Source organism: Erinaceus europaeus, chromosome 3 (assembly GCF_950295315.1).
Source record: "Erinaceus europaeus chromosome 3, mEriEur2.1, whole genome shotgun sequence".
NCBI classification, from domain to species: domain Eukaryota; kingdom Metazoa; phylum Chordata; class Mammalia; order Eulipotyphla; family Erinaceidae; genus Erinaceus; species Erinaceus europaeus.
This window is the reverse complement of record NC_080164.1, coordinates 93709986-93733106: the sequence shown is the minus strand read 5'-3', so window position 1 is coordinate 93733106 and position 23121 is coordinate 93709986. Positions and strand designations below refer to the sequence as shown.

At 36.5% G+C, this 23121-nt stretch overlaps 1 protein-coding gene across 38 annotated transcripts in view; it reads right to left on the bottom strand.

The window, feature by feature from the left end:
• Window positions 1-23121, bottom strand: part of NRXN1 (neurexin 1) — a 1383669-nt gene that overhangs the window by 151852 nt on the left and 1208696 nt on the right. For all 38 annotated transcript variants that reach the window (XM_060187660.1, XM_060187677.1, XM_060187662.1 and 35 more), the window contains one exon: window positions 22514-22833. In XM_060187660.1, the coding sequence (XP_060043643.1) occupies window positions 22514-22833 (320 nt within the window). The remainder of the gene's footprint in view (window positions 1-22513; window positions 22834-23121) is intronic.

The window sequence follows — 23121 nt, the reverse complement described above, 5'->3', positions numbered from 1 at the left end:
AGTGGGATTCATCCCAGGAATGCAAGGCTAGTTCAACATCCATAAGTCAATCAATGTCATTCACCACATCCATAAAAGCAAAGCCAAACACCACATGATTATCTCAATAGATGCAGAGAAAGCCTTTGACAAAATCCAACACCCATTCATGCTCAAAACTCTACAAAAAATGGGAATAGATGGGAAATACCTCAAGATAGTGGAGTCCATATATAGCAAACCTACATACAGCCAACAGCATACTCAATGGACAGAAGCTGAAAGCATTCCCCCTCAGATTGGGAACTAGACAGATCTATCCATTATCACCATTACTCTTCAACGTAGTATTGGAAGTTCTTCCCATAGCAATCAGGCAAGAGAATGAAATCAAAGGAATACAGATTGGTAGGGAAGAAGTCAAGCTCTCACTATTTGCAGATGATATGAAAGTATACATAGAAAAAACTAAAGAATCCATCAGAAAACTACTGGAAGTTACTAGGAAATATAGCAAGGTGTCAGGCTACAAAATCAATGTACAAAAATCAGTGGCATTTCTTTATGCAAACACTAAATCTGAAGAAGACATCCAGAAATCACTCCCATTCAGTGTTGCAGCAAGATCAGTGAAATACCTAGGAATAAAGCTGACCAAAGAAGTGAAAGGTTTGTATAATGAAAACTATGAGTCACTATTCAAGGAAATAGAAAATGATACCAAGAAATGGAAAGACATCCCATGCTCAAGGATTGGAAGAATAAATATCATCAAAATGAATATTCTCCCCAGAGCCATATACAAATTTAATGTGATACCCATCAAAGTTTCACCAAGCTTCTTTAAGAGAATAGAACAAACACTACAATCATTTATATGGAACCGAAAAACACCTATAATTGCCAAAACAATCTTCAGGAAAAGAAACAGAAATGGAGGCATCATACTCCCAGATCTCAAACTATATTACAAGACCATCATCATCAAAACAGTGTGGTACTGGAACAAAAATAGGCAAACAGACCAGTGGGACAGAATTGAAAGCCCAGAACTAAACCCCACACCTATGGACATCTAATCTTTGATAAGGGGGCCCAAAGGATTAAATGGAAGAAGGAGGCTCTCTTCAATAAATGGTGCTGGGAAAACTGGGTTGTAACATGCAGAAGAATGAAACTGAACCACCTTATCTCACCGGAAACAAAAATCAATTACAAATGGATCAAAAACCTGGATGTTAGACCGGAAACTATCAAATACTTAGAGGAAAACATTGGTGGAACACTTTCCCACCTAAACCTCAAGGACATCCTTGATGAAACAAACTCAATTGCAAGGAAGACTAAAGCAGAAGCAAATCAATGGGACTATATCAAATTGAAAAGCTTCTGCACAAAGAAACTATCACACAAAGAGACCCCTCACAGAATGGGAGAAGGTCTTCACATGCCATACATCAGACAAGAGACTAATCACCAAAATATACAAAGAGCTCACCATACTTAGCAACAAAAAAGCAAATGACCCCATACAAAAATGGGCAGGGGATGTGTACAGAACATTCACTACAAAAGAGATCTAAAAGGCATGCAAAGTTGCTCCAGGTCACTAATTGTCAGAGAAATGCAAATAAAGACAACATTGAGATACCACCTCACCCCTGTGAGAATGGCATACATCAAAAAGGACAGCAGCAACAAATGCTGGAGAGGTTGTGGGGACAGAGGAACCCTTTTACATTGCTGGTGAGAATGTAAATTGGTCCAGCCTCTGTGGAGAGCAATCTGGAGAACTCTCAAAAGGCTAGACATGGAACTTCCATATGATCCAGTAATTCCTCTCATGGGGATATACCCAAAGGAATGCATAACACCCAACCAAAAAAATATTTGTACACCTATGTTCATAACAGCACAATTCGTAATAGCTAAAACCTGGAAGGAATCCAGGTGACCAACAACAGATGAGAAAACTGTGTTATATATACACAATGGAATACTATGAAGCTATTAAGAACAATGAATTCACCTTATCTGACCCATCTTGAATAGAGCTAGAAGGAGCTATGTTAAGTGAGCTAAGTCAGAAAGATAAAGATGAGTATGGGATGATCCCACTCATCAACAGAAGTTGAGAAAGAATAACAGAAAGGGAAACTAAAAGCAAGATTTGACTAAATCTGGAATATGACACCAAAGTAAAAACCCTGTAGTGAGGGTAGATATTTGGCTTCTCAGGGCGGTGGAGGTGTGGGGGTAAGAGTTGGGGGGGTGTGATGGAACACACTCTCTTGGTGGTGGGAATGGTGTTTATGTACACTCCTATTAATTTGTAGTTATATAAATCACTATTTAATATTAGAGGGGAAAAATTGATTGTATGTGTCAAACATTTTAAAGCACAGGCTGAGTCTTTTTAATGCATAGGCTGAGTCTTTGATATGTTGACTCTCTCAAAAGCCTAGACCAGGGAGAACAGAAGCAACTGGTGGCAAAGCTATATAGAAATAATGTCAAATGACTTAAATTGTGGTGATGTTGGGTATTATACAGCAAATCCTAACAAAGGAATTTTTCAAAGTTAACTCAATTACCAAATAATGCAATTATAACAATAACTATCTATTGTCTTCTTGTACCCTAAGACAGCAGGAACTTCACATTTCTACTATAGAGCGTATATTTCCCTCAGTCCTGGAACCTCTAGGGTGGGGCTCACTTTCCTGCATGCTTCTCTCAAGTCATACCAAATGATATTGCATCCGCCAATCCCAACTTAATCAACGCAATGAGTACCACCTCAGCATCCTTCATTTCAGACTGTGTCCAGAGACTTCATCTGTGGAATGACAACCCTTCAGCTTCATTACTTGGGTGATACCTTTCCTTTCATAGTATTCTCTAATCCCATCCCAAGTGGTTCATTTCCTAACTAAGTCCCAAAACCTAGATATAGACTAGGTCCCGTGAGATAGAGCATATGTTCACACCTATCCATAATCTAGGGCAAATATATACCTGAAAGCAAAAGTACACAATAGTCTGTAGTGAGTCAGTATAAAGTTCCTAATGAAATAGTATCTAATTAGACTTAGATACCCTCCTCACCTACTTCCTATTACAGTTCTCTCACTCATTCCAAAGCTAACCTTTATCAAAACAAGGACCGTAAAAGCTGAATAACTAAAATATGCCTACTAGCTATCTACAAAACGGAGGACTCCCTCCCAACTCTTCCTCTGCACTATTCCAGCCTTTAGGTCCATGATTGTTCAACAATTTGTTTGGCTTTGTATGTTAACTCTCTTTTCAACCACCAGGTTCCAGATGCTAACAGGATGCCAAGCAGACTTACTTGGACAGACAACCTCACCAATGTGTCCTGGAGCTGCACTTCCCCAGAGCCCCACCCTACTAGGGAAAGAGAAAGGCAGGCTGGGAGTATGGATTGACTTGTCTACACCCATGTTTAGTGGGGAAGCAATTACAGAAGCCAGACCTTCCACCTTCTGCATCCCACAATGACCTTGGGTCCATACTCTCAGAGGAATAAAGAATAGGAAAGCTATTAGGGGAGGGGATGGGATATGGAGATCTGGTGGTGGTAATGGTATGAAATTGGTACCCCTCTTATCCTATGGTTTTGTTAATGTCTCCTTTTTAAAATAAATTTTAAAGAATTAGCACTTCATGCTGTTATGAAAAAAAAAAACCTCTTAGATTCATTAAATTTTGAGTTGCACCTATGGTGCTTTGGCAGAGCCAGATCAATTGATTTCAGGGAGTTACATATAACTCACAAGCTGAACATTTCCCAACCTGTCTTAGAGACTTTAGAAGAAGTAACATCTGACTAAAAGTCAGCTGGTTTTCTAGTATTGCAATTGTCAGCAAAGCTATGACAACACAGTACTCTAAAGAACACTGTCCCTCCTGCACCTAGCTAAAGTACCATAATCCTAGAAGATGAAACTCTACTACATGTCAGAGAAAACATTTTTGTACCTTCTAACTGTCATCAAGTAGGCCAAATTGCCCCGCTTTGTACTATTCACCTTTCCTTCTAAGGGCCAATTACTGGGGCTTCCTTCTTGCCCTATATGAATCTCAAGAGCAATAGTGATATGAGAATTTTTACCTCCCATATCTCACAACTATACCTTTCTTTTAACTAAGTATGCATGTAATTACATAATTTACATATAAAAATGATCCATACTTTTCAACTGTTGTCACTCTGTATCTGAAGGGAACAAATTATTAGCTTGTCAGAAAAATCACGGCACATCTGTTTATAGAAAAACAGAGAAAATATCCCATGACTTTTCCATTTTCCCAGTAGCCCAATATTTACTTTCTTTTCATATGTACTCTATTTATTCTCTGAAAATATTGCAGGAAATTCAACCCAAGACTAGGAAACACATGGTATTTATCTCAGCATTTGAAATATAAACCTTGTGTGTCTCATTAGTGTATTTACTCAAAAAAACATTTACTGAGTTCACACTGCTCCAAGAACCATGTGAGGTGATGAACAAACATGGCCTTGACTTTAAGGTGACTGTCAAATGGAAAGTTAAAATTAATGCAAAAGTGCTGATATATATTTACCTTTATGTCTATTTATCTTTACAAACTACTATAAAAACAAGAAATATATTCTGGGTAAGGATTTTTTTAGTGAAGCTTCAAATGAAACACAGGGTGTAGAAGTGTAGCCATACAGATAATATTAACATAACTTTCAAATTTAAAGTAAATTGTTAATAATGCCATAGGTATAATGGAAGTGCAGGAAGATAGAAGGAATAGTAATATTGCTGGGAGTGAGAGAGAAACATACACACAGATTCAAAGTGAAAAATTGCATCCTTTATTTAGGAAATATGAGTAGTAGGCCAGTGGGTGGCGCATGAACCTGGGTTTAAACCCCCAGTCCCCTCCCAAAGCTTTGTGAGTAGTGAAACAGTGTTGCAGGTATTTCTCTGTCTCTCTCCTTCTCAATTTTCCTCTTTCCTCTCAATTTCTGGCTGTCTATGTCCAATGAATAAATAAAGATAATACAAAAAAATTATAAAAAAGGAAAAATGAGTAGTATATTGTTGCTGACATAACAATGACAACGTTTAGCTAGGTGTTTATGCATTTATTTTATTTTTACTTTCTGAATTGAGTTCCAAATCATGCAGAATGCAAGGTCACAGAGACAAGAGTGTATGAGAGAATGAAGCTATTAAAGAAAACATCGGCAACTTCAGACTATAAATATGATTAAACTTCTATGTGAAGCACAAATTTTTAATGGAAATCATTAGCTTGTAACAGAATCAAGGGGTCATTTAACTGCCCTATAGTGGCTTATTTTAGATATAGTTGTTACAGGGTGCCATGTTGACTCTATCTAAAATTATCAATAATGATCACTTAATGCTGAGCCTGGAAAAGTCAGATAGAAGAAAAAAGAAATCACCACAAGTTTGAACTAATCTCAATAAATATAATTCATTTTGAACAATGGGCATAAGAACAAGAGAACACCCTTTGAGCAGAATATGCAAATAATGTGAATGGAAATGAATTATTTTTTCTTAAGAAACTGATATTATCCTCACTAAGCTATAGCCACTAAGTAGCAGATGCTATCACAATTCCATCCTGACTTCCCTGGGCAGATGACTTCACCAGTGTGTTCAGGAACCTCACCTTTCTAGAACCCTGCCCCACTAGGCATACCCCCTGCTGGGGGTATGAATCAACCTCTTAATGACAATGTCCAATGGAGAAAAAATTACAGAAGCCAGACTTTCCATCTTCTGCACCCCATAAAAATTTTTAGTCCATACTCCCAGAGGGTAAGTGTTAGGGGTAGATGACTAGAGGGCTCTGATCTCGAATTCCATCAGGTCCCAGAAAGAGAGACAGGGAGAGAGAATCTACTTGTGAAAGCTGATAACTGATATGGAGATAAGCCAAAAGGTAAAAAATATATAAAATTCCAAATTTCCAAAGACACAAAGAAATAGAAAGAGATACTTTGTTAATGGGTTAAAAGACAACATCGTCAAAAAATTACCACTATCCTCAAAATCACATACAGAGTTCATGCAATCCCTATGAAGTTCTCACCCAATTTTTTAAGAGAGTAAAACAAAAGATACAAAGTTTATCTGGAATCAGAAAGTCCCTAGGAGTGCCAAACCAATCCTGAGAATAAAGATTAAGAATAGAAGCATTGCATTTTCTAAGCGTAAAACATATTATAGTACTAATGTTGGATTGTCACAAAAGTTGACACACACACACATTGTGTATTTTGTATTTCTACACAAAAATGCATCATGACTTTTCTGACAACCCAATATAATAAAAACTGTCTAGTACTGGAACAAAAAGAGAGAACAGTAAAACAGAACTGAAAACACATTTGAAATAAGCCCCGTGCATACATAGGACATCTAATTTTTGTCAAGAGGCACTAAAACATTAAATGTAGAAGGGAGAGTATTCTAAACAAATGGTGTTGGAAAAATTGGGTTGAAATGTGCAGAAGAGTGGTCTGGGAGGTGGCACAGTGGCTAAGGCACTGGACTCTGAAGCATGAGGTCCCAAGTTTGATCCCTGGCAGTATGTGTACCTGAGAGATAGTTGGTTCTTTCTCTCCTTCTATCTTTCTTATGAATAAATAAGTAAATTATTAAAAAAAAAAAAAAAAGAAATGTTCAGAAGAAAGAAACAGGACCATCATCACATTTCACTATGTACAAAAATAAACTCCAAAGGGATCAACAATTTGGATGTTATGCCAGAAACAATAAAATACTAGAGGAAAACATTGATAGAACTTTTTTGATGCAAGCTTTCAGAATATCTTTGATGGCTCAAGTCCAACTACAAGGAAGATTAAAACAAAAATAAGCCAATTGGACTACATCAAACCAAAAGGAAATCACTGCAAAAGAAATCACCACAGAAATAGAGAGACTCCCTACAGAATGGAAGAACAATCTGTGCATGCCATAGATTAGACAAAGAGGTAATAACCAAAATACATGAATAACTCATCAAAATCAGTAATGAAAAACAAACAACCCTATTGAAAATGGGGAGAGAATCTGGGAATAACCTTTACCAAAGAAGAGAGCTAAAGCATCCAACAGACATGAAAAAAAGTGTTCAAGGTCACTGAAAATCAGATAAATGCAAGTTAAAACAACATGAGTTACCATTTTTTACTTCTGAGAATATCACACATTAGAAAAGATAGAAACATCAACTGTTGGAGAAGCTGTGGGAGGAAAGGAAATATCCTACATTGCTACTGGGAATGTAAATTGGTCCAGCTTCTGTGGAATACATCTGGAGATTCATTAGAATGCTAGAAATGAACCTACCCAATGATTTGACAATTCCTCTCCTGGGGATATAGCCAAAGAAAACAAAAACAATTCTCTGAAGAGACCTGCATACACCTATGTTCATTTGCACAATATGTAATAGCCTAAACTTGGAAGCAACCCAGATGCCTAGTAGCTAAGAAAATTGTGGTATATGCTATACACTCTTTGGAATATAACTAAAATAGGACTACAATCTACAAAACAGAGACCCCTACCTCCTCATCTGAACTATTCCAGTCTTTAGGTTCATTAGTCAACAATTTGTTTGGCTCTATATGTTTACTCTTTTTTCAGACACCAGGTTCCAGATGCTAACATGATGCCAACCTGACTTCCCTAGGCAGACGATACCACCAATGTGTCCTAGAGACCCACTTCCCCAGAACCCTTCCCCACTAGGGAAAGAGAGAGACTGGAAGTATGGATCAACCTGCCACTGCCCATATTCAGCAGGGAAGCAATTACAGAAGCCAGACTTTCCACCTTCTGCTTTGTGGGTAGACCCTGGGTCCATACTCCCAGAGGGATAAAGAATAGGAAAGCCATCAGGGAAGGAGATGGGATATGAAGTTCTGGCGGTAGAAATTGTGCGGAGTTGGACACCTCTTATCCTATGTTTTTGTTGTCACTGTTTCCTTTTTATAAATTTTTTTTTAATTTTTAAAAAATGATCAAGGTGTCTCCTTTGTCACATCTCAGGTAGAACTTGAAGGTATCATGTTAAGTGAGATAAGCCAAAAACAGAAGGACAAGTATTTGGCTCCTCTCACTCATGGGTAGAACTTAAGAAACAAGGACAAAGACAGTGAAACTGTTCACTTAGAGAGCATGCTGCTGTGTCATGTGTTCAAGCCAGGTTCAAACCCAAACCCATTTGAAAGAGGCTTCAGTGCTATGGTTTCTTGTTCTCCCTGCTTGCCTCTCTGTCATTACTAAATAAACATACAAGTATAATTTATAAAGAAATGAAACACAAACATTAATGGAAACATAAAATGAAAGTTGCATCACTGCAAAGGACTCAGGAAGTAGGGTAGGAGGTGAGATGGAGGTGTGTTGGGGTTCCAGTGAAAAGGACCCAGTGGGAGTGTTAAGGTCAGGAAGTACTTGGGGGAGAGCACAGACACTGTTGCATCACACTAGATCATATGTTCCCTAGGCACACCTGTGTGCTTGGGGGAAGGAAATTACAGAAAATGGGAGTAGTAAAACGTGTGAGTGTGGCTTAGAGAGGAAGTGAAGGCAGGTGGGGCTTGGATGTTTATAAGCTAAATCTATGGGTTGTGCTGGTTCTCTCTCTGCCTAGGTGAGTCTGTTACCATGTGAGTAAGGGATTGCAGGACCTTCCTTCCTTCCTTCCTTCCTTCCTTCCTTCCTTCCTTCCTTCCTCCCTTCCTCTCTCTCTCTCTCTCTCTCTCTCTCTCTCTCTCTCTCGGCACAGGTGTACTCCAACACATGAGTGTTCCTAATTTTCCAGACTAAAGCTTAAAATTCCTGAAAATCATGCTTTCTCCTCGGTTCTTTGTTGGGACTATATGTGATGAACCTTTAAAAACATGGGAAACTCACCCAGCCTATAATTCCCCAATGGGGGGGGGGGGGGAAAGAAAATGTTTTGTAGACACCTGCCACAGGGAGATAAAACATTTTACTCCTGTATTAACTGTGTAGGAAATAATTATCTATTATCTTTATGTTCAATAAAGTGAGAAAACCAAAAAAGAACAAGTAAATTCCAAAAAAAAAAAATAGAAGAAAATAAATTTCATTTAGCTAGGGTTAAATTTTAATACTAAAATATTAAAAAAAAAAAGATTTGAGGGAGAGAGCACAAGCACATACACTGCTCATTTCTGGTACATGGTAGTTCTGGGAATTTAACTTAGGAACTTTGGGGCCTCAGGCATGGAAAGTCTTGTTCAGATCCTCTGTACAATTTCCCTATATCATTTTACTTCTGAATTTTAAATACTAAGCTGTATTTAGAAAAGATGTCATAATATTTAGCATAATTTGTAACAGCACATAAAGACTCCTCATGGTTAGCCAGTATCTATGGAAATCTGAATATACTTTTTAGCTAGACTTGGGCAGTGTTCATCATATTCCCATCTCTCCCTCTCCCTCTCTCTCTCTCTCTCTCTCTCTCTCTCTCTTTAAGATTTGGGTCATTATGTATGACTATGTTATGCCTAGAACACAGTCATTCATATAGAAAGAAGTGAGAAAGAACTAAAGAGAGTAGAGGGATTAGAGAAGGAAAATGAGTGGCTGACAGTAAGGAAGAGTCTATTAAGGAACTACCATGTGCCAGATATGATACTAAGACCTTCCTTTATGCAAGTATAGTTAATACTTCGAAAAAAATCTGTCATCACAATAAACACCATTTTAAATTTCTGTATCATGCAATAAACCGACACTAATGTTTAGATATGTAACAGTACTGGGGTTTCCTCAGTAGCATAATACTTATATACAGATGAAGCTGATTCATCTTTCTCCATTTGTCTCTGAGGTAGGTCTCCATGCTTAAAAAGGAAAGCCTTCAAGAGGGAGAAACTAGGACAGAACTGGCACCACACTTCTAACATCTATCAATTTGATAATAATATCTATTTTAGAAGCAGCTTCCCACAGAATGTGGGTAATTTCAGAGTCAGAGTAGTGTCTAGCACACTGTCAATGCTCAGGACATGTAAGATAATAAGAAGTGTGGTCCTTCAATATGCTTGTTATTAAAAGAGAACAAAAATAACTCCCCTGCTTTAAATTTGTTTTTGAGATTCAGTTGTGTCAGTTATGCTGCTAATAATAAATTGTACATCTGTGATGTTAAAATCTTTTCTATTGTTGATTTTGAGCACTTCCTTATTAATGTGTGAATTCACTAATGATCTAAATGTCTGAGAAATCATTCTTGTTATGAAACTTTAAATTGCAGCGTTAGCTCATACTCAAAGCTCTAAAATCCTCACTTGAAAAATGGCATTTTTATACTAAGTACCCAAAATATATTTGATAATTTTTATTTTAATTAAAAATATTGTGGATTTTGTGAAACATATACATAGTGAAAATACACTTATCTACTTATGTATACAGACATCCATATGCCATGTTATGCTTTGTTTTGTTTCATTATTGTTAGAATACTGATTAGGGTACAGATCATTTGTAGGACTGATGAAAATTAAGATAAGAAAATAAGGATTAATATCTATGTTTAAAGCAGCATAATTTTTAATGGTCCTAGATATTCAATAAAAGATGAGTAGCTAAAAAAAAGCTGAGGTACATGGAATACTATTTACCTACAAAGAATTATGAAGTCATCTTCATCTCATCTTGGTAGAGCTTGAAGGAATCATGTTAAGTTAGATACAACAGAAAGAAGAGGGATATGAGATGATATCGCTCATGGGCAGAACTTAAGAAACAAAAACAGAAAGGAGAAACATAAAATAAAACTTGGACAAGTTGGATGTATTGCACCAGGGCAAAGGACTCTGGGAAAGGAGAGCAGGCTGAGGAGTGGTGGGGGTCTTACAGGTCCTGGTACATGATGATGGAAAAGGACATAAGCTATTTTGTACCTGTCATGTAGAGATGGGAAACTGTACCCACGTTCCAACAACTGTCCTATAAACCATTTACCTTCCAATAAAAAATAAACCTAAAATTGAAGGAGTCAAATTACAGCTGATACTAGAAAACCAGAGACAATCATAAGAATATTATGATCATCTATTTGCAAATTGGACAATCTAGAAGAAATGGACATATTCTTAAAATCATTCACCCCAGCCCCTATGATTACCCCAGGAGGAAGCAGATAGCCTCAGCAGGCTAATCACTAGTACAGAAATTAAAGTGGTAAATGTCTCCCCAACAATAAAACACTAACTAACTCCTCAAAACATTCAAAGTACTAATACCATTCTGCTCAAATCCTTCCCCAAATTTGAAATGGGAGGGAAGAAACTCTCCTAAACACATTCCATCAGACCAGTATCACTCTGATCTCCAAAACAAGCAAGGACATTAAAAAAAAGAAAACAAATAAAAAAGAATGAAAGAAAAAAAAGGAAAGAAAGCTACAAGCAGATATCCTTAATGAATGTTTTTGCAGAAATCCATAACAAAATCTTGGCATTTTAAATCCTACCGTTAAATCCTATAAAGAAACTGTTCTACCAAGAGCAAGTGGGATTTATCTTAGGGATGCAGAAGTGGTTAAATATATGTAAATAAATCAATGCAATGCCACTCATCAGCAAAATGAAAGATAAAAAAAACTCATGTTCTTATCAGTAGAAATGGAAAAAGCATTCACAAGATTCAGCCCCCCCCAAAAAAAGATTCATCCATTTGTAATAAAAACTTAGTAAGTTGTGAATCAAAGTAACATGCCTTAATATAATAAAAGGCATATATGACAGTGCTCCGGGGAGTCGTGCAGTAAGTAAAAACACTGGACTCTCAAACACGAGGTCCTGAGTTCAATCGCTGGCAGCACATAGACCAGAGTGATGTCTGGTTCTTTCTCCCTCTCCTCCTATCCTTCTCATTAGTAAATAAAATATTTAAAATAAAAGACATATGATAAACTCATTGCTACAATCATGCTACTTATGGTAAAACAATGGTGGTTACTGGATAGTTACAAGGACGGGGGGAAGGAGGGGATAGCGGGCTTTTACATGGAAACAATATCATAAGTCAATGTTGAAGAATAAAAATAAAGGAAAATAAAGAAATAAAGCTCAATTATTGCTACTTAGTCATTAACTATTTAAAAATACACCCTTTCCAAAAAATTCATCTGCTATACTCTTAACTTTTAGTTCCCGATTATTAAACAAGTTGTTCTGCTTTATATCTTAATGCTTTCAAGCCACAAAGTTGCATGCTACCATGATTCCAACTGGACTTCCCTGGGCAGATGAACTCACCAATGTATCCTGGAGCCCCATCTCCCCAAAGCCCTACCACACTAGAGAAAGATAGAAATAGGCTGGGGTAATGAATCCACCTACCAACGTCCATGTCCAGCAGAGAAGCAATTACAGAAGTCAGACCTCCTACCTTCTGCAACCCATAGAGATCTTTGGTTCATACTCCAAAAGGGATAAAGAATAGGGAAACTTCCAGTAAAGGGGAGGGGATATGGAACTCTGGTGTGGGAATTGTATGGAATTATACTCCCTTATACTCTCTTATCCCACAATCTTGTCGATCATTATTAAATCACTAATAAAAAAAATACCTCCTTTGTCCCACTAAAGGCAGAAATGTCAGACATGATGCCAGCATCTCTAGTTCTTTCTGAGAATGCACCCACTGAAATTCCTAACACATCTTTATTAGATACAAGGTCTTATGTCATTCTTTTTCTCCAGTACTAGTAAAAATTATATCAAAATAGATTACATCAAGAATCAGAAATCCATTTCAGTCTAGCACACAGCAAAAAGTACTTGATGTTTTTCATACTCCAGATGAAAATGGAGCATATTATGAATTTTTAAGCTCCTTAATAAGACATGTTATCCAGGACAGCGGGAGAAATCATATTTGCAAGATTCGATCCCATACTGTGAATTAGCCCCGTCTGAGAACAGCTGGAAAAGGGGTACAGGAAATTTTCTGGACTGTTCAGTCAATAGTAATTTGACACTGGTGGTAGTGATGGTAGTGGTGATGAGATTTTGAGTAAATTAGTGGAGGGTATGGGCAGCAGTGAAGTTATTTATTGTATATTTAGCATTCACAGCCCTTTCTAACTGTCAATTAGTCTCTTCTTGAGACTAATTCCCCCTCCTGCTCTTCCCACACATATATTCTAAAGAATAGAACTGGTTCTTTACATAGGACACCTCATTCAATAGAGTGTTTGGTATATGCCATGCAACTCATGTGTTTACTTATAAATGTCAGCCACTCACAACTCTTGAATTTTGATAATAAAAATGCTCCCGTGGAAAACAGTCTGGAGATACCTCAAAAATCATTAAAAGTATGCCTCTACTATGACATGGCAATTCCTCTCCCAGGTATCTGTTAAAAGAATACAAAAACAAACAAACATAAAAACAACTTAACCAATGAGATCTATGTGTGCATATGTTCATGGCCCCAATGTGCATATGTGTGTACACAGGAGCATGCATACACACACACATACAGTCACTAACTAAAATTCTGAGAAAGGAGGGAACATGGGACTGGGGGGCTTGCTTGAGAGGTGCTACAAAACAGCCTCTTTTAAAAAAAATCTTAATTGTTATTGGATAGAGATTGAAAGGGGAGGATAGAGATAGAGAAAGAGACAAAAAGACATCTGCAGACCTGTTTCTCCACTTGTAAAGCTTTCCTCCTCAGGTGGGGTCCAGGGGCTTGAAGGAAGATACTTGTACACTGTAATGTTTGTACTTAACCAGCTGCACCACTGCCTCAGAAACCAACTTCTTATAGCGATGAGTCTGGGGCAAGAGGCTTCCAGGTACTCCATGTATTTTTCATTCTAGGACCCCCCTGCACACCCCCCACAGAGCTCTGAGATTTCAAGATCAAGCCTGACTGGGGGTAGTGGTCATGACAGTAGTACTTGGGGGCCTGAGTCAGCCATTAGGATTTGCCTCTGATTCTCAGCATACCCCAACACATAGTACCCTTGTCTTTTTTTCTACACCTACATTTACTCTCTCCACATACCTGAAGCCACATACTGAAACACAGGAGCTCCAAATGTACTGTTACCCTTTTTTTTGGAAACCCCATAATATAGTCACTTGACCATGACCTGGACAAATTTGGGACATTCTTCATTCCTTGTGAAAAAGTGGTGAAGGTGCCTCACACATTCATAATTTTACTGCTCTCAGGTCAACTTTCTTTTTTCCATTTTACTTCAGAAAGAGAAATATAGAGGGAGAGATACCATCACACATCTACTCTGTCCTTGGAGCTTCCCCCAGTGCTGTGGTGCTCCCATGTGGTGCCAGGATTTGAACCTGGGGGCTCCCACTTAGTAAGGCATCCTCCCAACCAGGTTAACTATACACTGTGCCAAAATAGAGAAACTGTGGTACTAGTTTTGCTCTTTTCTCCATTTTCTTTTTAAAAAATATTTATTTATTCTCTTTTTGTTGCCCTTGTTTTTTTATTGTTGTAGTTATTATTGTTGTTGTTATTGATGTCGTTGTTGGATAGGACAGAGAGAAATGGAAACAGGAGGGGAAGACACAGAGGGAAGAGAAAGACACCTGCAGACCTGCTTCACTGCTTGTGAAGCAACTCCCTTGCAGGTGGGGAGACAGGGGCTACATCCGGGATCCTTACGGTCCTTGTGCTTTGCACTACGTGCGCTTAACCCACTGCGCTACCGCCTAACTCCCATTTCCTAATTTTCCAACATAGCAGTTAAGACTGTCATTACACGAGATTTGCTGGTCCTGCAAATACCTCTGAATTTTAATACATCAGTATTCTATTATAATTGATGCATATATCACTAGTAATTTGGATGTCTATATCAAAAAAGAATTAATTTCATACTTAGCCCCCCACCTAAAACAATCCTCCTCCTTTCTGTTATTATCCTATAACACTTGATAACCCATGTAAGTTATTTGTTTTAGTGCCATCATCTATTTTCCCCAATTAGAGGGTATGCATTGGGCGTGGAAGTCTAATTTTCTTTAAAGCTATATCCCCAGTGAGTAGAAAAGAGCTTGGTATGTATTAGATTGTTGAAAAAGTCATGACATATTTTTGTGTCTTTCAATGCAAAAGTGCATCATGGCTTTTCCAGCAGCCCGATATTAAGTACTCAGAAAATGTGAAATAAACAGATAGATGGATGGGCCAATTGATATGTATTTTTAAAACTAATCTTGTCCAGTGTGAGCCCCTGGCTTCCCACCTGCAGAGGAGTTGCTTCACAAGTGGTGAAGCAGGTCTGCAGGTGTCTTATCTTTCTCTCCCCGTTTCTATCTTCCCCTCCTCTCTCCACTTCTCTCTGTCCTGTCCAACAATGATGACATCAATAACAACAACAACTACAGCAATAAAAACAACAGGGGCAACAAAACGGAATAAATAAATAAACATTAAAAAAGAAAAAACTAATCTTGTCAGAAAACAGCTCAAGGCTGAATCTGCCAATATAGCACCTTTTATCCAGCAAAACCTTAAAACAAAACAAAAATATGCAGAGTGAAGAATTTTCTTAAAATAAACTCTTTAAAATGTATATGTCCTGGCACTTTGCTAACCAACAAGGAGAAAGTACTTTTCTAAATAACAGTTGCTTACCTACATTTAAAATTATAATGAATTATATTTTTTTCTCACCTGACACCATTAGTTCCAGGAGAGCATGCCTTTGTATATATTTTTAAATCTATACTCAATTGCTTTTCTCTTCAGTATGCATGAAAATTTACTGTATACTGTACATTAATTTAAGTGAATACAGCAGAATGGACTGGGAAGAATAAATTATTCATGTCACCAGTATTTTAAAATGCAGAGTAGTTTTATCAAGAACACACATTAGTATAAAAAATGCAATTTTTTAATAATAAAACCACAACTACGGCTAATTAATATTTTAATAAAAATAAAATTTTGCTCTTTGAAGTTAAAAAGTGCATTTTGTTAGTTTTAAACTGTTTTATGGAAATATGTGTGCACTCTGATTTCCATTTTTCAAACAAATAGTATTAATTTTTCATGAGTATCTCCAAAGGCACCAGGAAGCAATAACATTATCCAATACATTCAAGTTTTCTTTTCTTTTCTTTCTTTCTTTCTTTCTTTCATTTATTTATTTATTTTGCTGTCCCTGTTGCTGCATTACTCCAACTTTTGCAGATAGAAAGAGTCAGAGAGACAGAGGGAGAGAGAAAAAGACCAAAGGAATCATGAGTCCTCCAATGTGATGGGGGCTAGAATTCAAGTTCCCTTTTCTGATTTGTCCAGTGATTGGATTTTTAAAAGGAGCATTTCACAGAGCTCAAAAAAACATGACATCAGTAGAACACTGTGTGTGTATGTATGTATGTGTGTCTGTGTGTGTGTGTGTGTCTGTGTTTGTGTGTGTATGTGTGTCTGACAATCTACTACAAATGCTTTTAATTCTCAATAGTTCTTTTTCTTGAATATGTTTGGTGATTTTTCCAATAAAAAAAGGCCAGTGAGATAGAATTGCTGTAATACATTTCAGTCACACTTACTGATCCAGTTCCACTTGGTAATTTAATTTCTTACTATGAGTTGCAAATTAGAACTCCTCCAGTTAGAAACCAGAATCTCAAAGATTTATTCTAGCCTCTTAAAAGTGTTTGACTGGGATAAAAAAAATATGGAATAAAAAGGTCTGGGTTCTGAAAGCTGTTAAAAATGCGAGAATTGATTCCTGTTTGAATGTAAATGGCTCCATCATTGACTGTTCTTATGAAGCATGCTTTTATTTTTTAAGTATTTATTTAATTATTGAATAGAGACAGGGAGAAATTGAGAAGAGAGGGGAAGACAGAGAAAGAAAAAGAGAGATACCTTCAGCACTGCTTTACTAATTGAAAGCTTTCCCTCTGTGGGTAGGGATTGGAATCTTGAACCTGGGACCTTGCACATTGTAATATGCATGCTCAACAAAGTGTGCCACTGCCTGGCCCCTGAAGTATGATTTTCTTGCAAAGACAGATTTAATCTGTGCTGTAGAAGTAGAGCACATTGTAATTTATAGAACAAGTGGCACAATTTTGAGGCCAGAAGGGAGACTGTTAATAACAACATGAGTAATGGACTTATTACCCATGTAGATCAGATCAGCTAACTAGGATGTGTGTCTACTCTATAAAAGTCTAAGGTGAAATCTAGGTTCTTTCAAAAAGATTATGAGAAGACCAAGATAAGAGCATTTTCACGGGAGACAATGACTTATGAGAACTCAATAAACTCAAGAGATTCTTAGTTCAACCTGTATGTTTTAGGTCACTAACAAGGCTAACAAACCTACCCCAAGTTATACAAGTTCAGTGGTTGTAATGAAAACTGAAAATAGATCTTTTACTCTTTCCATTAGACAGCATTCCCTCTAACTAAAATACATCATTAAGGATTCATGGGTGTGTTTGTGTGTGTGTTAAAATATTCTTTAAAGTGGGGCCAGGCAGCATCACACGTGGTTGAGCATAAGCATTACAACTGTGCAAGGAGCCAGATTCAAGTTTCTGGTCCACCTGTAGAGGGAAAGTTTCACAATTCATGAAGCAGTGCTGCAGGTTTCTCTCTGTCTCTCTCATTCCCTGTCTCCCTTTCCCCTCTCAATTTCTCTGTTTCTATCCAATAATAAACAAATGAATAAATAATTTTAAATATTTTTAGGGCCAGATGGTGGTATACCTAGTTGAGTGCACATGCTAAATACTTTTAAATATTTTCTTTAAGAACCAAAATTACAGGATTTCAAACAAAGGATATACTAGAATAAATAAAATGATTCTGACCTTGAAAGAAGTACAACAACTCTACTTTCCATTCTTGATGGAAACTAAAAGGAGTGAAAATTGCTCATTGCATGATGGCTTATTTTCAGTTATGTGCACAAAGATACAAATGCCTTGTAAAATATTGCAGATTATGATTTTTGCTTAGCAACCAAACATATTATTGGACACCCCTATCACCAATTCCCACAAACTTCCAGCATTATGAAATTAGACTTTAAACTAATGATTATTTGTAAATAAATACTTTTTAAGATTTGCTTTATGGAAAGTTACTCATTTAAGATGAGTGGATATTCAAGGAACATTTAAATATTCTAATTAGAATTAAATCTATGACTTTTATGCATTCCATATATTAGTATTATTGATATTGTTATAGTTGGTATTATTGATATTGTTATATTTATATTTTGTAATACTATTTAAACAGGTGAGGTGGCAAGTGTCCTCATTATTTATTTCTTTTTTTAAGATATTTTATTTTATCTTTTTACTGTGAGAGAGAGAGAATTACAGAAAGAGAGAGACCAGAGCACTGCTCAGTTCTGGTTTATGGTGGTACTGGGAATTGAACCTGGGATCTCAGAGCCTCAGGCATGAAAGTCTTTTGCATAACCATTATACTGTCTCCCCAGCCTTGTGTCCTCATTATTTCTAAAGTAAATATCATTCTGAAAAGTAATTATCATTAAAAGATTTTTTTTTGCCTCCAGGGTTATTGCTGGGCTCAGTGCCTGCACTACAAATACACTATTCCTGGTGGCCAACTTTTTTCCATTGTTGCTACTATCCAGAGGGATAGCAGGGATAACAGGACAGAGGGAAATTGAGAGAGGAGAGGAAGAGAGAGAGAGAGAAAAAAATAGATACCTGCAGACCTGTTTCACCAGTTACAAAGCAAATGGTCCCCCCCCCCCCCTTGTAGGTGGGGAGCTGGGGACTTGAACCAGGATCGTTGAGCAGGTCCTTGGGCTTTGCACTATGTTCACTTAACCTGGTGCACCACCATCTGGCCCCCAAAATGTTTTCTTTTTAAAGCATATTCAATTTTAACTAGAAATCTTACAGAGGTCTTGTAACACAACATTTTGATGAATTCATTTTTTTCATATTTCTCATTATCAGAACTGAAAACACACTTCTTCCCCTACTACATGCCCTGCAGGATGGCTGAAGAAACCTCATTTATTTGAAATGAATCCAATTTAATTCTAGTTGACCAAAAATCTGTTTCCATAGTTCTAAAACATGCAATCACCTCAAGGTACATTGCCATTGTAGCTTAAGTGGCTCAGTGTTATCACTGAGGAAAATACATTTTGATTGAGAAAACAGTCCAGTATGGCTTTTGAAAAATAAAATGACCCTTCCTGCTACACAATTTAGTAAGGCAATTGACAAAATCAGGCAGATATGACTATGACACAGACAGAATTTAAAGGAAGAAGCTTCATCCACAACAGGCCACAGGTTATTGTCTTGGAATTAGCATTACAAAGCACTTTCACATTTAAATGCTCAAGAATTTTCCAGTTCTAACAAACACTTTAAATTTTACCTATATCAACAACCTCCTTGCTATTGGAGGGCATTTTAGCAATCAATATGAAGTCAAGAAATTTTACAACAAATTACTCTGTTACTAAAAAAATAATTGGCTTTCTTTCTTCCTTACTAGGTTGTTTTTTCTTCTTCCCTAAGTTCATACACATAACTTGTAGCCACAGACATATAATTAGTAAAGAGACTAATAGTTTGACATTAAATCTGTTGCTGCAATTATTCTTTAGGATGTTAATCCAAATTAATTAACTTCTGCTATTGGTCTGTTACAAATTTTAAAATATCTATTTTTAATGAACCTAGTAATCTTTTATTTAAGTCAATATCTCCTTAAATGAACCAAGTAATCACTAATTGATCAGATCATTTACTTCTATAAATCAGTGCTGTCTTCAAACATGCAATAGATATTAATAAAAGATACTTTTCATTGGTAATTAATGGGTACTTAACTATTTTCCTCAGATAATGATTATATTGGAGAATATATATCTTTACTTATAGGTTTTTGCATGCAGTATAGTTATTTTACATATATTTTCTCTAAAAACATAACTTCTTAATATGCAGTTGTGCCTAATTCATAGATGATTATTACTCTATTTTGTGATACTCTGGTTTATCTAGGAACTTGGGCAACTATAATTTCATTCTCAATGAAAAAGCACTACCAAGGAAAATTTCTGGTTACTTCAAATTTCACTCACCAGAACATTTTCAATACTGATTTTTCTAGAATATCCTCTTATGAGTTATTTTAGATAAAGGAAACAGTGTGTCACCTGTTTTTGCTTTAATTTTCCTTTCTAAGATTTGCCTCTATAGCCTGCTTATCATTAAGTAAGCCAAAAAATGCAAAACTACAATAAGAAATTATTAACAAAGTTGTGAGAAAAATGCCAGATGGAGTTGGGGCACAAATAAATCTGTCTAATGTCACTTGTAAAATCAAGGGACTAAGTTCTAATATCACTAATTTTATAAACCCAGACAAAGGGGCAAAAATCAACAAAATCACTATGCTATTTCCTTTCAGAAATGTTTTGACTAATGTTTTTACTAATAAGAAAGATAGAAGGGAAGAGTGAAAGAGAATCAGACATCACTCTGAGACATGTACTACTGGAGATCAAACTTGGGACCTCATGCTTGACAGGCTAACCTTTTACCTTCTGGACAACCTCCCTCTTTGTTTTTTCCTTTTCTTTTTCTCTTCTCTTGTTTTCTCCCTTTTTCTTTCTCTTCTTTTTCCCCCTGTTCTTTTTTACCAGAGTACTTTTCAGCTCTGGTTTCAAGTAGTGTGGGGGACTGATTCTGAGATTTAAGAGTCTCAGACATGAAAGTCTTTTGAATAATCATATGTACTCCACCTTATATTCTTTCTTTAGGTCTTCTCTGGGTCTTGACAGAGAAAGTGAGAGAATAGGAAAGGCAACACAGTGCCAAAGCTTCCTCTAGTGCAGTGGGGCTGAACTTGAACCTGTGTTACATGCATGGCAAAGCAGGCAAACTATCTAGGTGAGTTATTCTGCAAGGGCCTAAATGATCATATTCTAAGCATACACTCTTAATAAATAAAATGTATATTTCACAAGAGAAGGGTTTTTTGGGTGTTATTAGTACATCCCAGTATCTAAAATTACAAATAATATATGTGCGCAACCAACAAATATGTATTAATGAATATTTTATAAAATAGCCCATTTTACTTTGTATCAAAATATAAACAGAAGAAAGAAAAAAAGAAACAAAAGGGCACATATAATGAAGTATTTAAGTGTATAATACGAAATTTTACATTTATGAATTTAAAGAATTTGCAATGCCTCTATGGTTCCTTTATTCTGTTCCTTACAACAAGATCCTATTTAAAATAAAAATGATATGGCCCACAGATAGCACCAGATTGCTGCAGGAGTTGAAATCAGGAGGTCTTGATTACAAACCTCAGAACATGCATACCAGAATGATGCTCTGATTCTCTTTCTCTCTCTCATAAATAAATCTTAGAAGTAAAAAAAAAAAAAATTCTTCATCCACTAGTAAACAGGCTAAGTAGTAGGTAGAGTACTAATAAACATTACTCTTGCTTTATTTTTTAAAATATGACACCACATCTTTAAAACTTTTTGAAATCAAAATTTGTCATTCTTGCTTTTTTAAAATGAGATTTTTTCCAGAGAAAGGAGAATCACAGATTTGGAAAATCCCTAGATGGCATCTGCTGAAGCCTTTCACAAACTATTAAAGACAAACCAAAGGATAATTATCAGTTTGGGACCAAGCAGAACATACAATTATGAAAAACTTACCAATAGAGTTCAAAGATTACCATATAATGTATAAAGACTGCATATGTCAACAGAAATCCAATAACATGTACCAGTATTTCAACAACATACTAATAGTTTATCATAAAATATAAGCTCTATGAAGGGAGATAGGATTTTTTCTCATTCTTCACTGATGTCTTGCTAATCTCTAAACCAGAGCCCATACAGGACAAGCAGTAAGTAAATAGACTTGGATGTACGAGCAAGACACAGTAAACCATATATAATAAAAATTAGACTAAGACCATTTTAAATACCGTATTTTGCATCTTCATCCTCAAGTGTTTAGAAAGTGCAACAGAAATATAGATAATTCTCTCTCAAGATTTTCAAATTCACTTTCATTTTGTTTTGGTGCTGTGATTCACAAACCAAACAAACCCCTTATATACTATATTAATTTACTTGGTCATTTGACATAAGTGATAACCTGTTGCCATTAGCAGACAGTGTTATCTACTTGGACTAAACTTAGACTATAGAATCATGACTATCAGCAGCAAAGGAATCAACACAGAGCTGTTCATAAAGTTCAAAAATCTCAGATCAGCAGCATAAACACTTTCAAATATTCAATCTGAGTGCAGGAAGTTAAGCAAGTCTCTCAGGAAGCCATAGTACTTGATATCAGAAATAATCCTGTTTTAAGAAAGTAAGCTCCAAAGAAGTCTACTTTCATAACAGGTCCAAAATGAAGAAATGAAGTCTGTGTACTCACCTGGCTAACAGGTTCTTTTGTAGGGGGTTTCCCTCTTCTGGCTGTACTGGTTGCCAAGGTTGTGGTGGTCTCCATAATTGACGTGGACATCTCTGACTGCATGGCAGTGGCTGTCGACTCAGTTGTCATAGAGGAAGGCACTTCACCAACCAGTCTCACATTTCCCACTATGGCGATGTTGGCATCATTTTCGGCTGCCATATTCAGAACTTTCAAGCCATTGTAGTAAAGCCCAGAAAGCTGGCCCTGGAAGGGCTGGCCCTGCTCTTTCCCGCCAATTATTATGGTTGCTTGGCTATTGAAGATTGTGAGCTGACGCCCTGTAAAAATAATATTACATACATGCAAAAATGTTGATTGTGAATTCTATATTCTACAAAGGATGATAAAACAGATCTTTCATGGGGTGAATAATGAGAGCAATAAACTATAAGAAAAGGCATTGACTCATAATTCATTGCTTATAAATGAGGTGTCCATGAAATGCATAATCACTGGCAAATACTTGTAAATTCTCAAATTATCATAAATGTAGTGCTTTTGCTAAAAGACCAATCAAAGATATGTATCATAAATCAATTTTTAGTGAATCCCTATTCACTTTTACC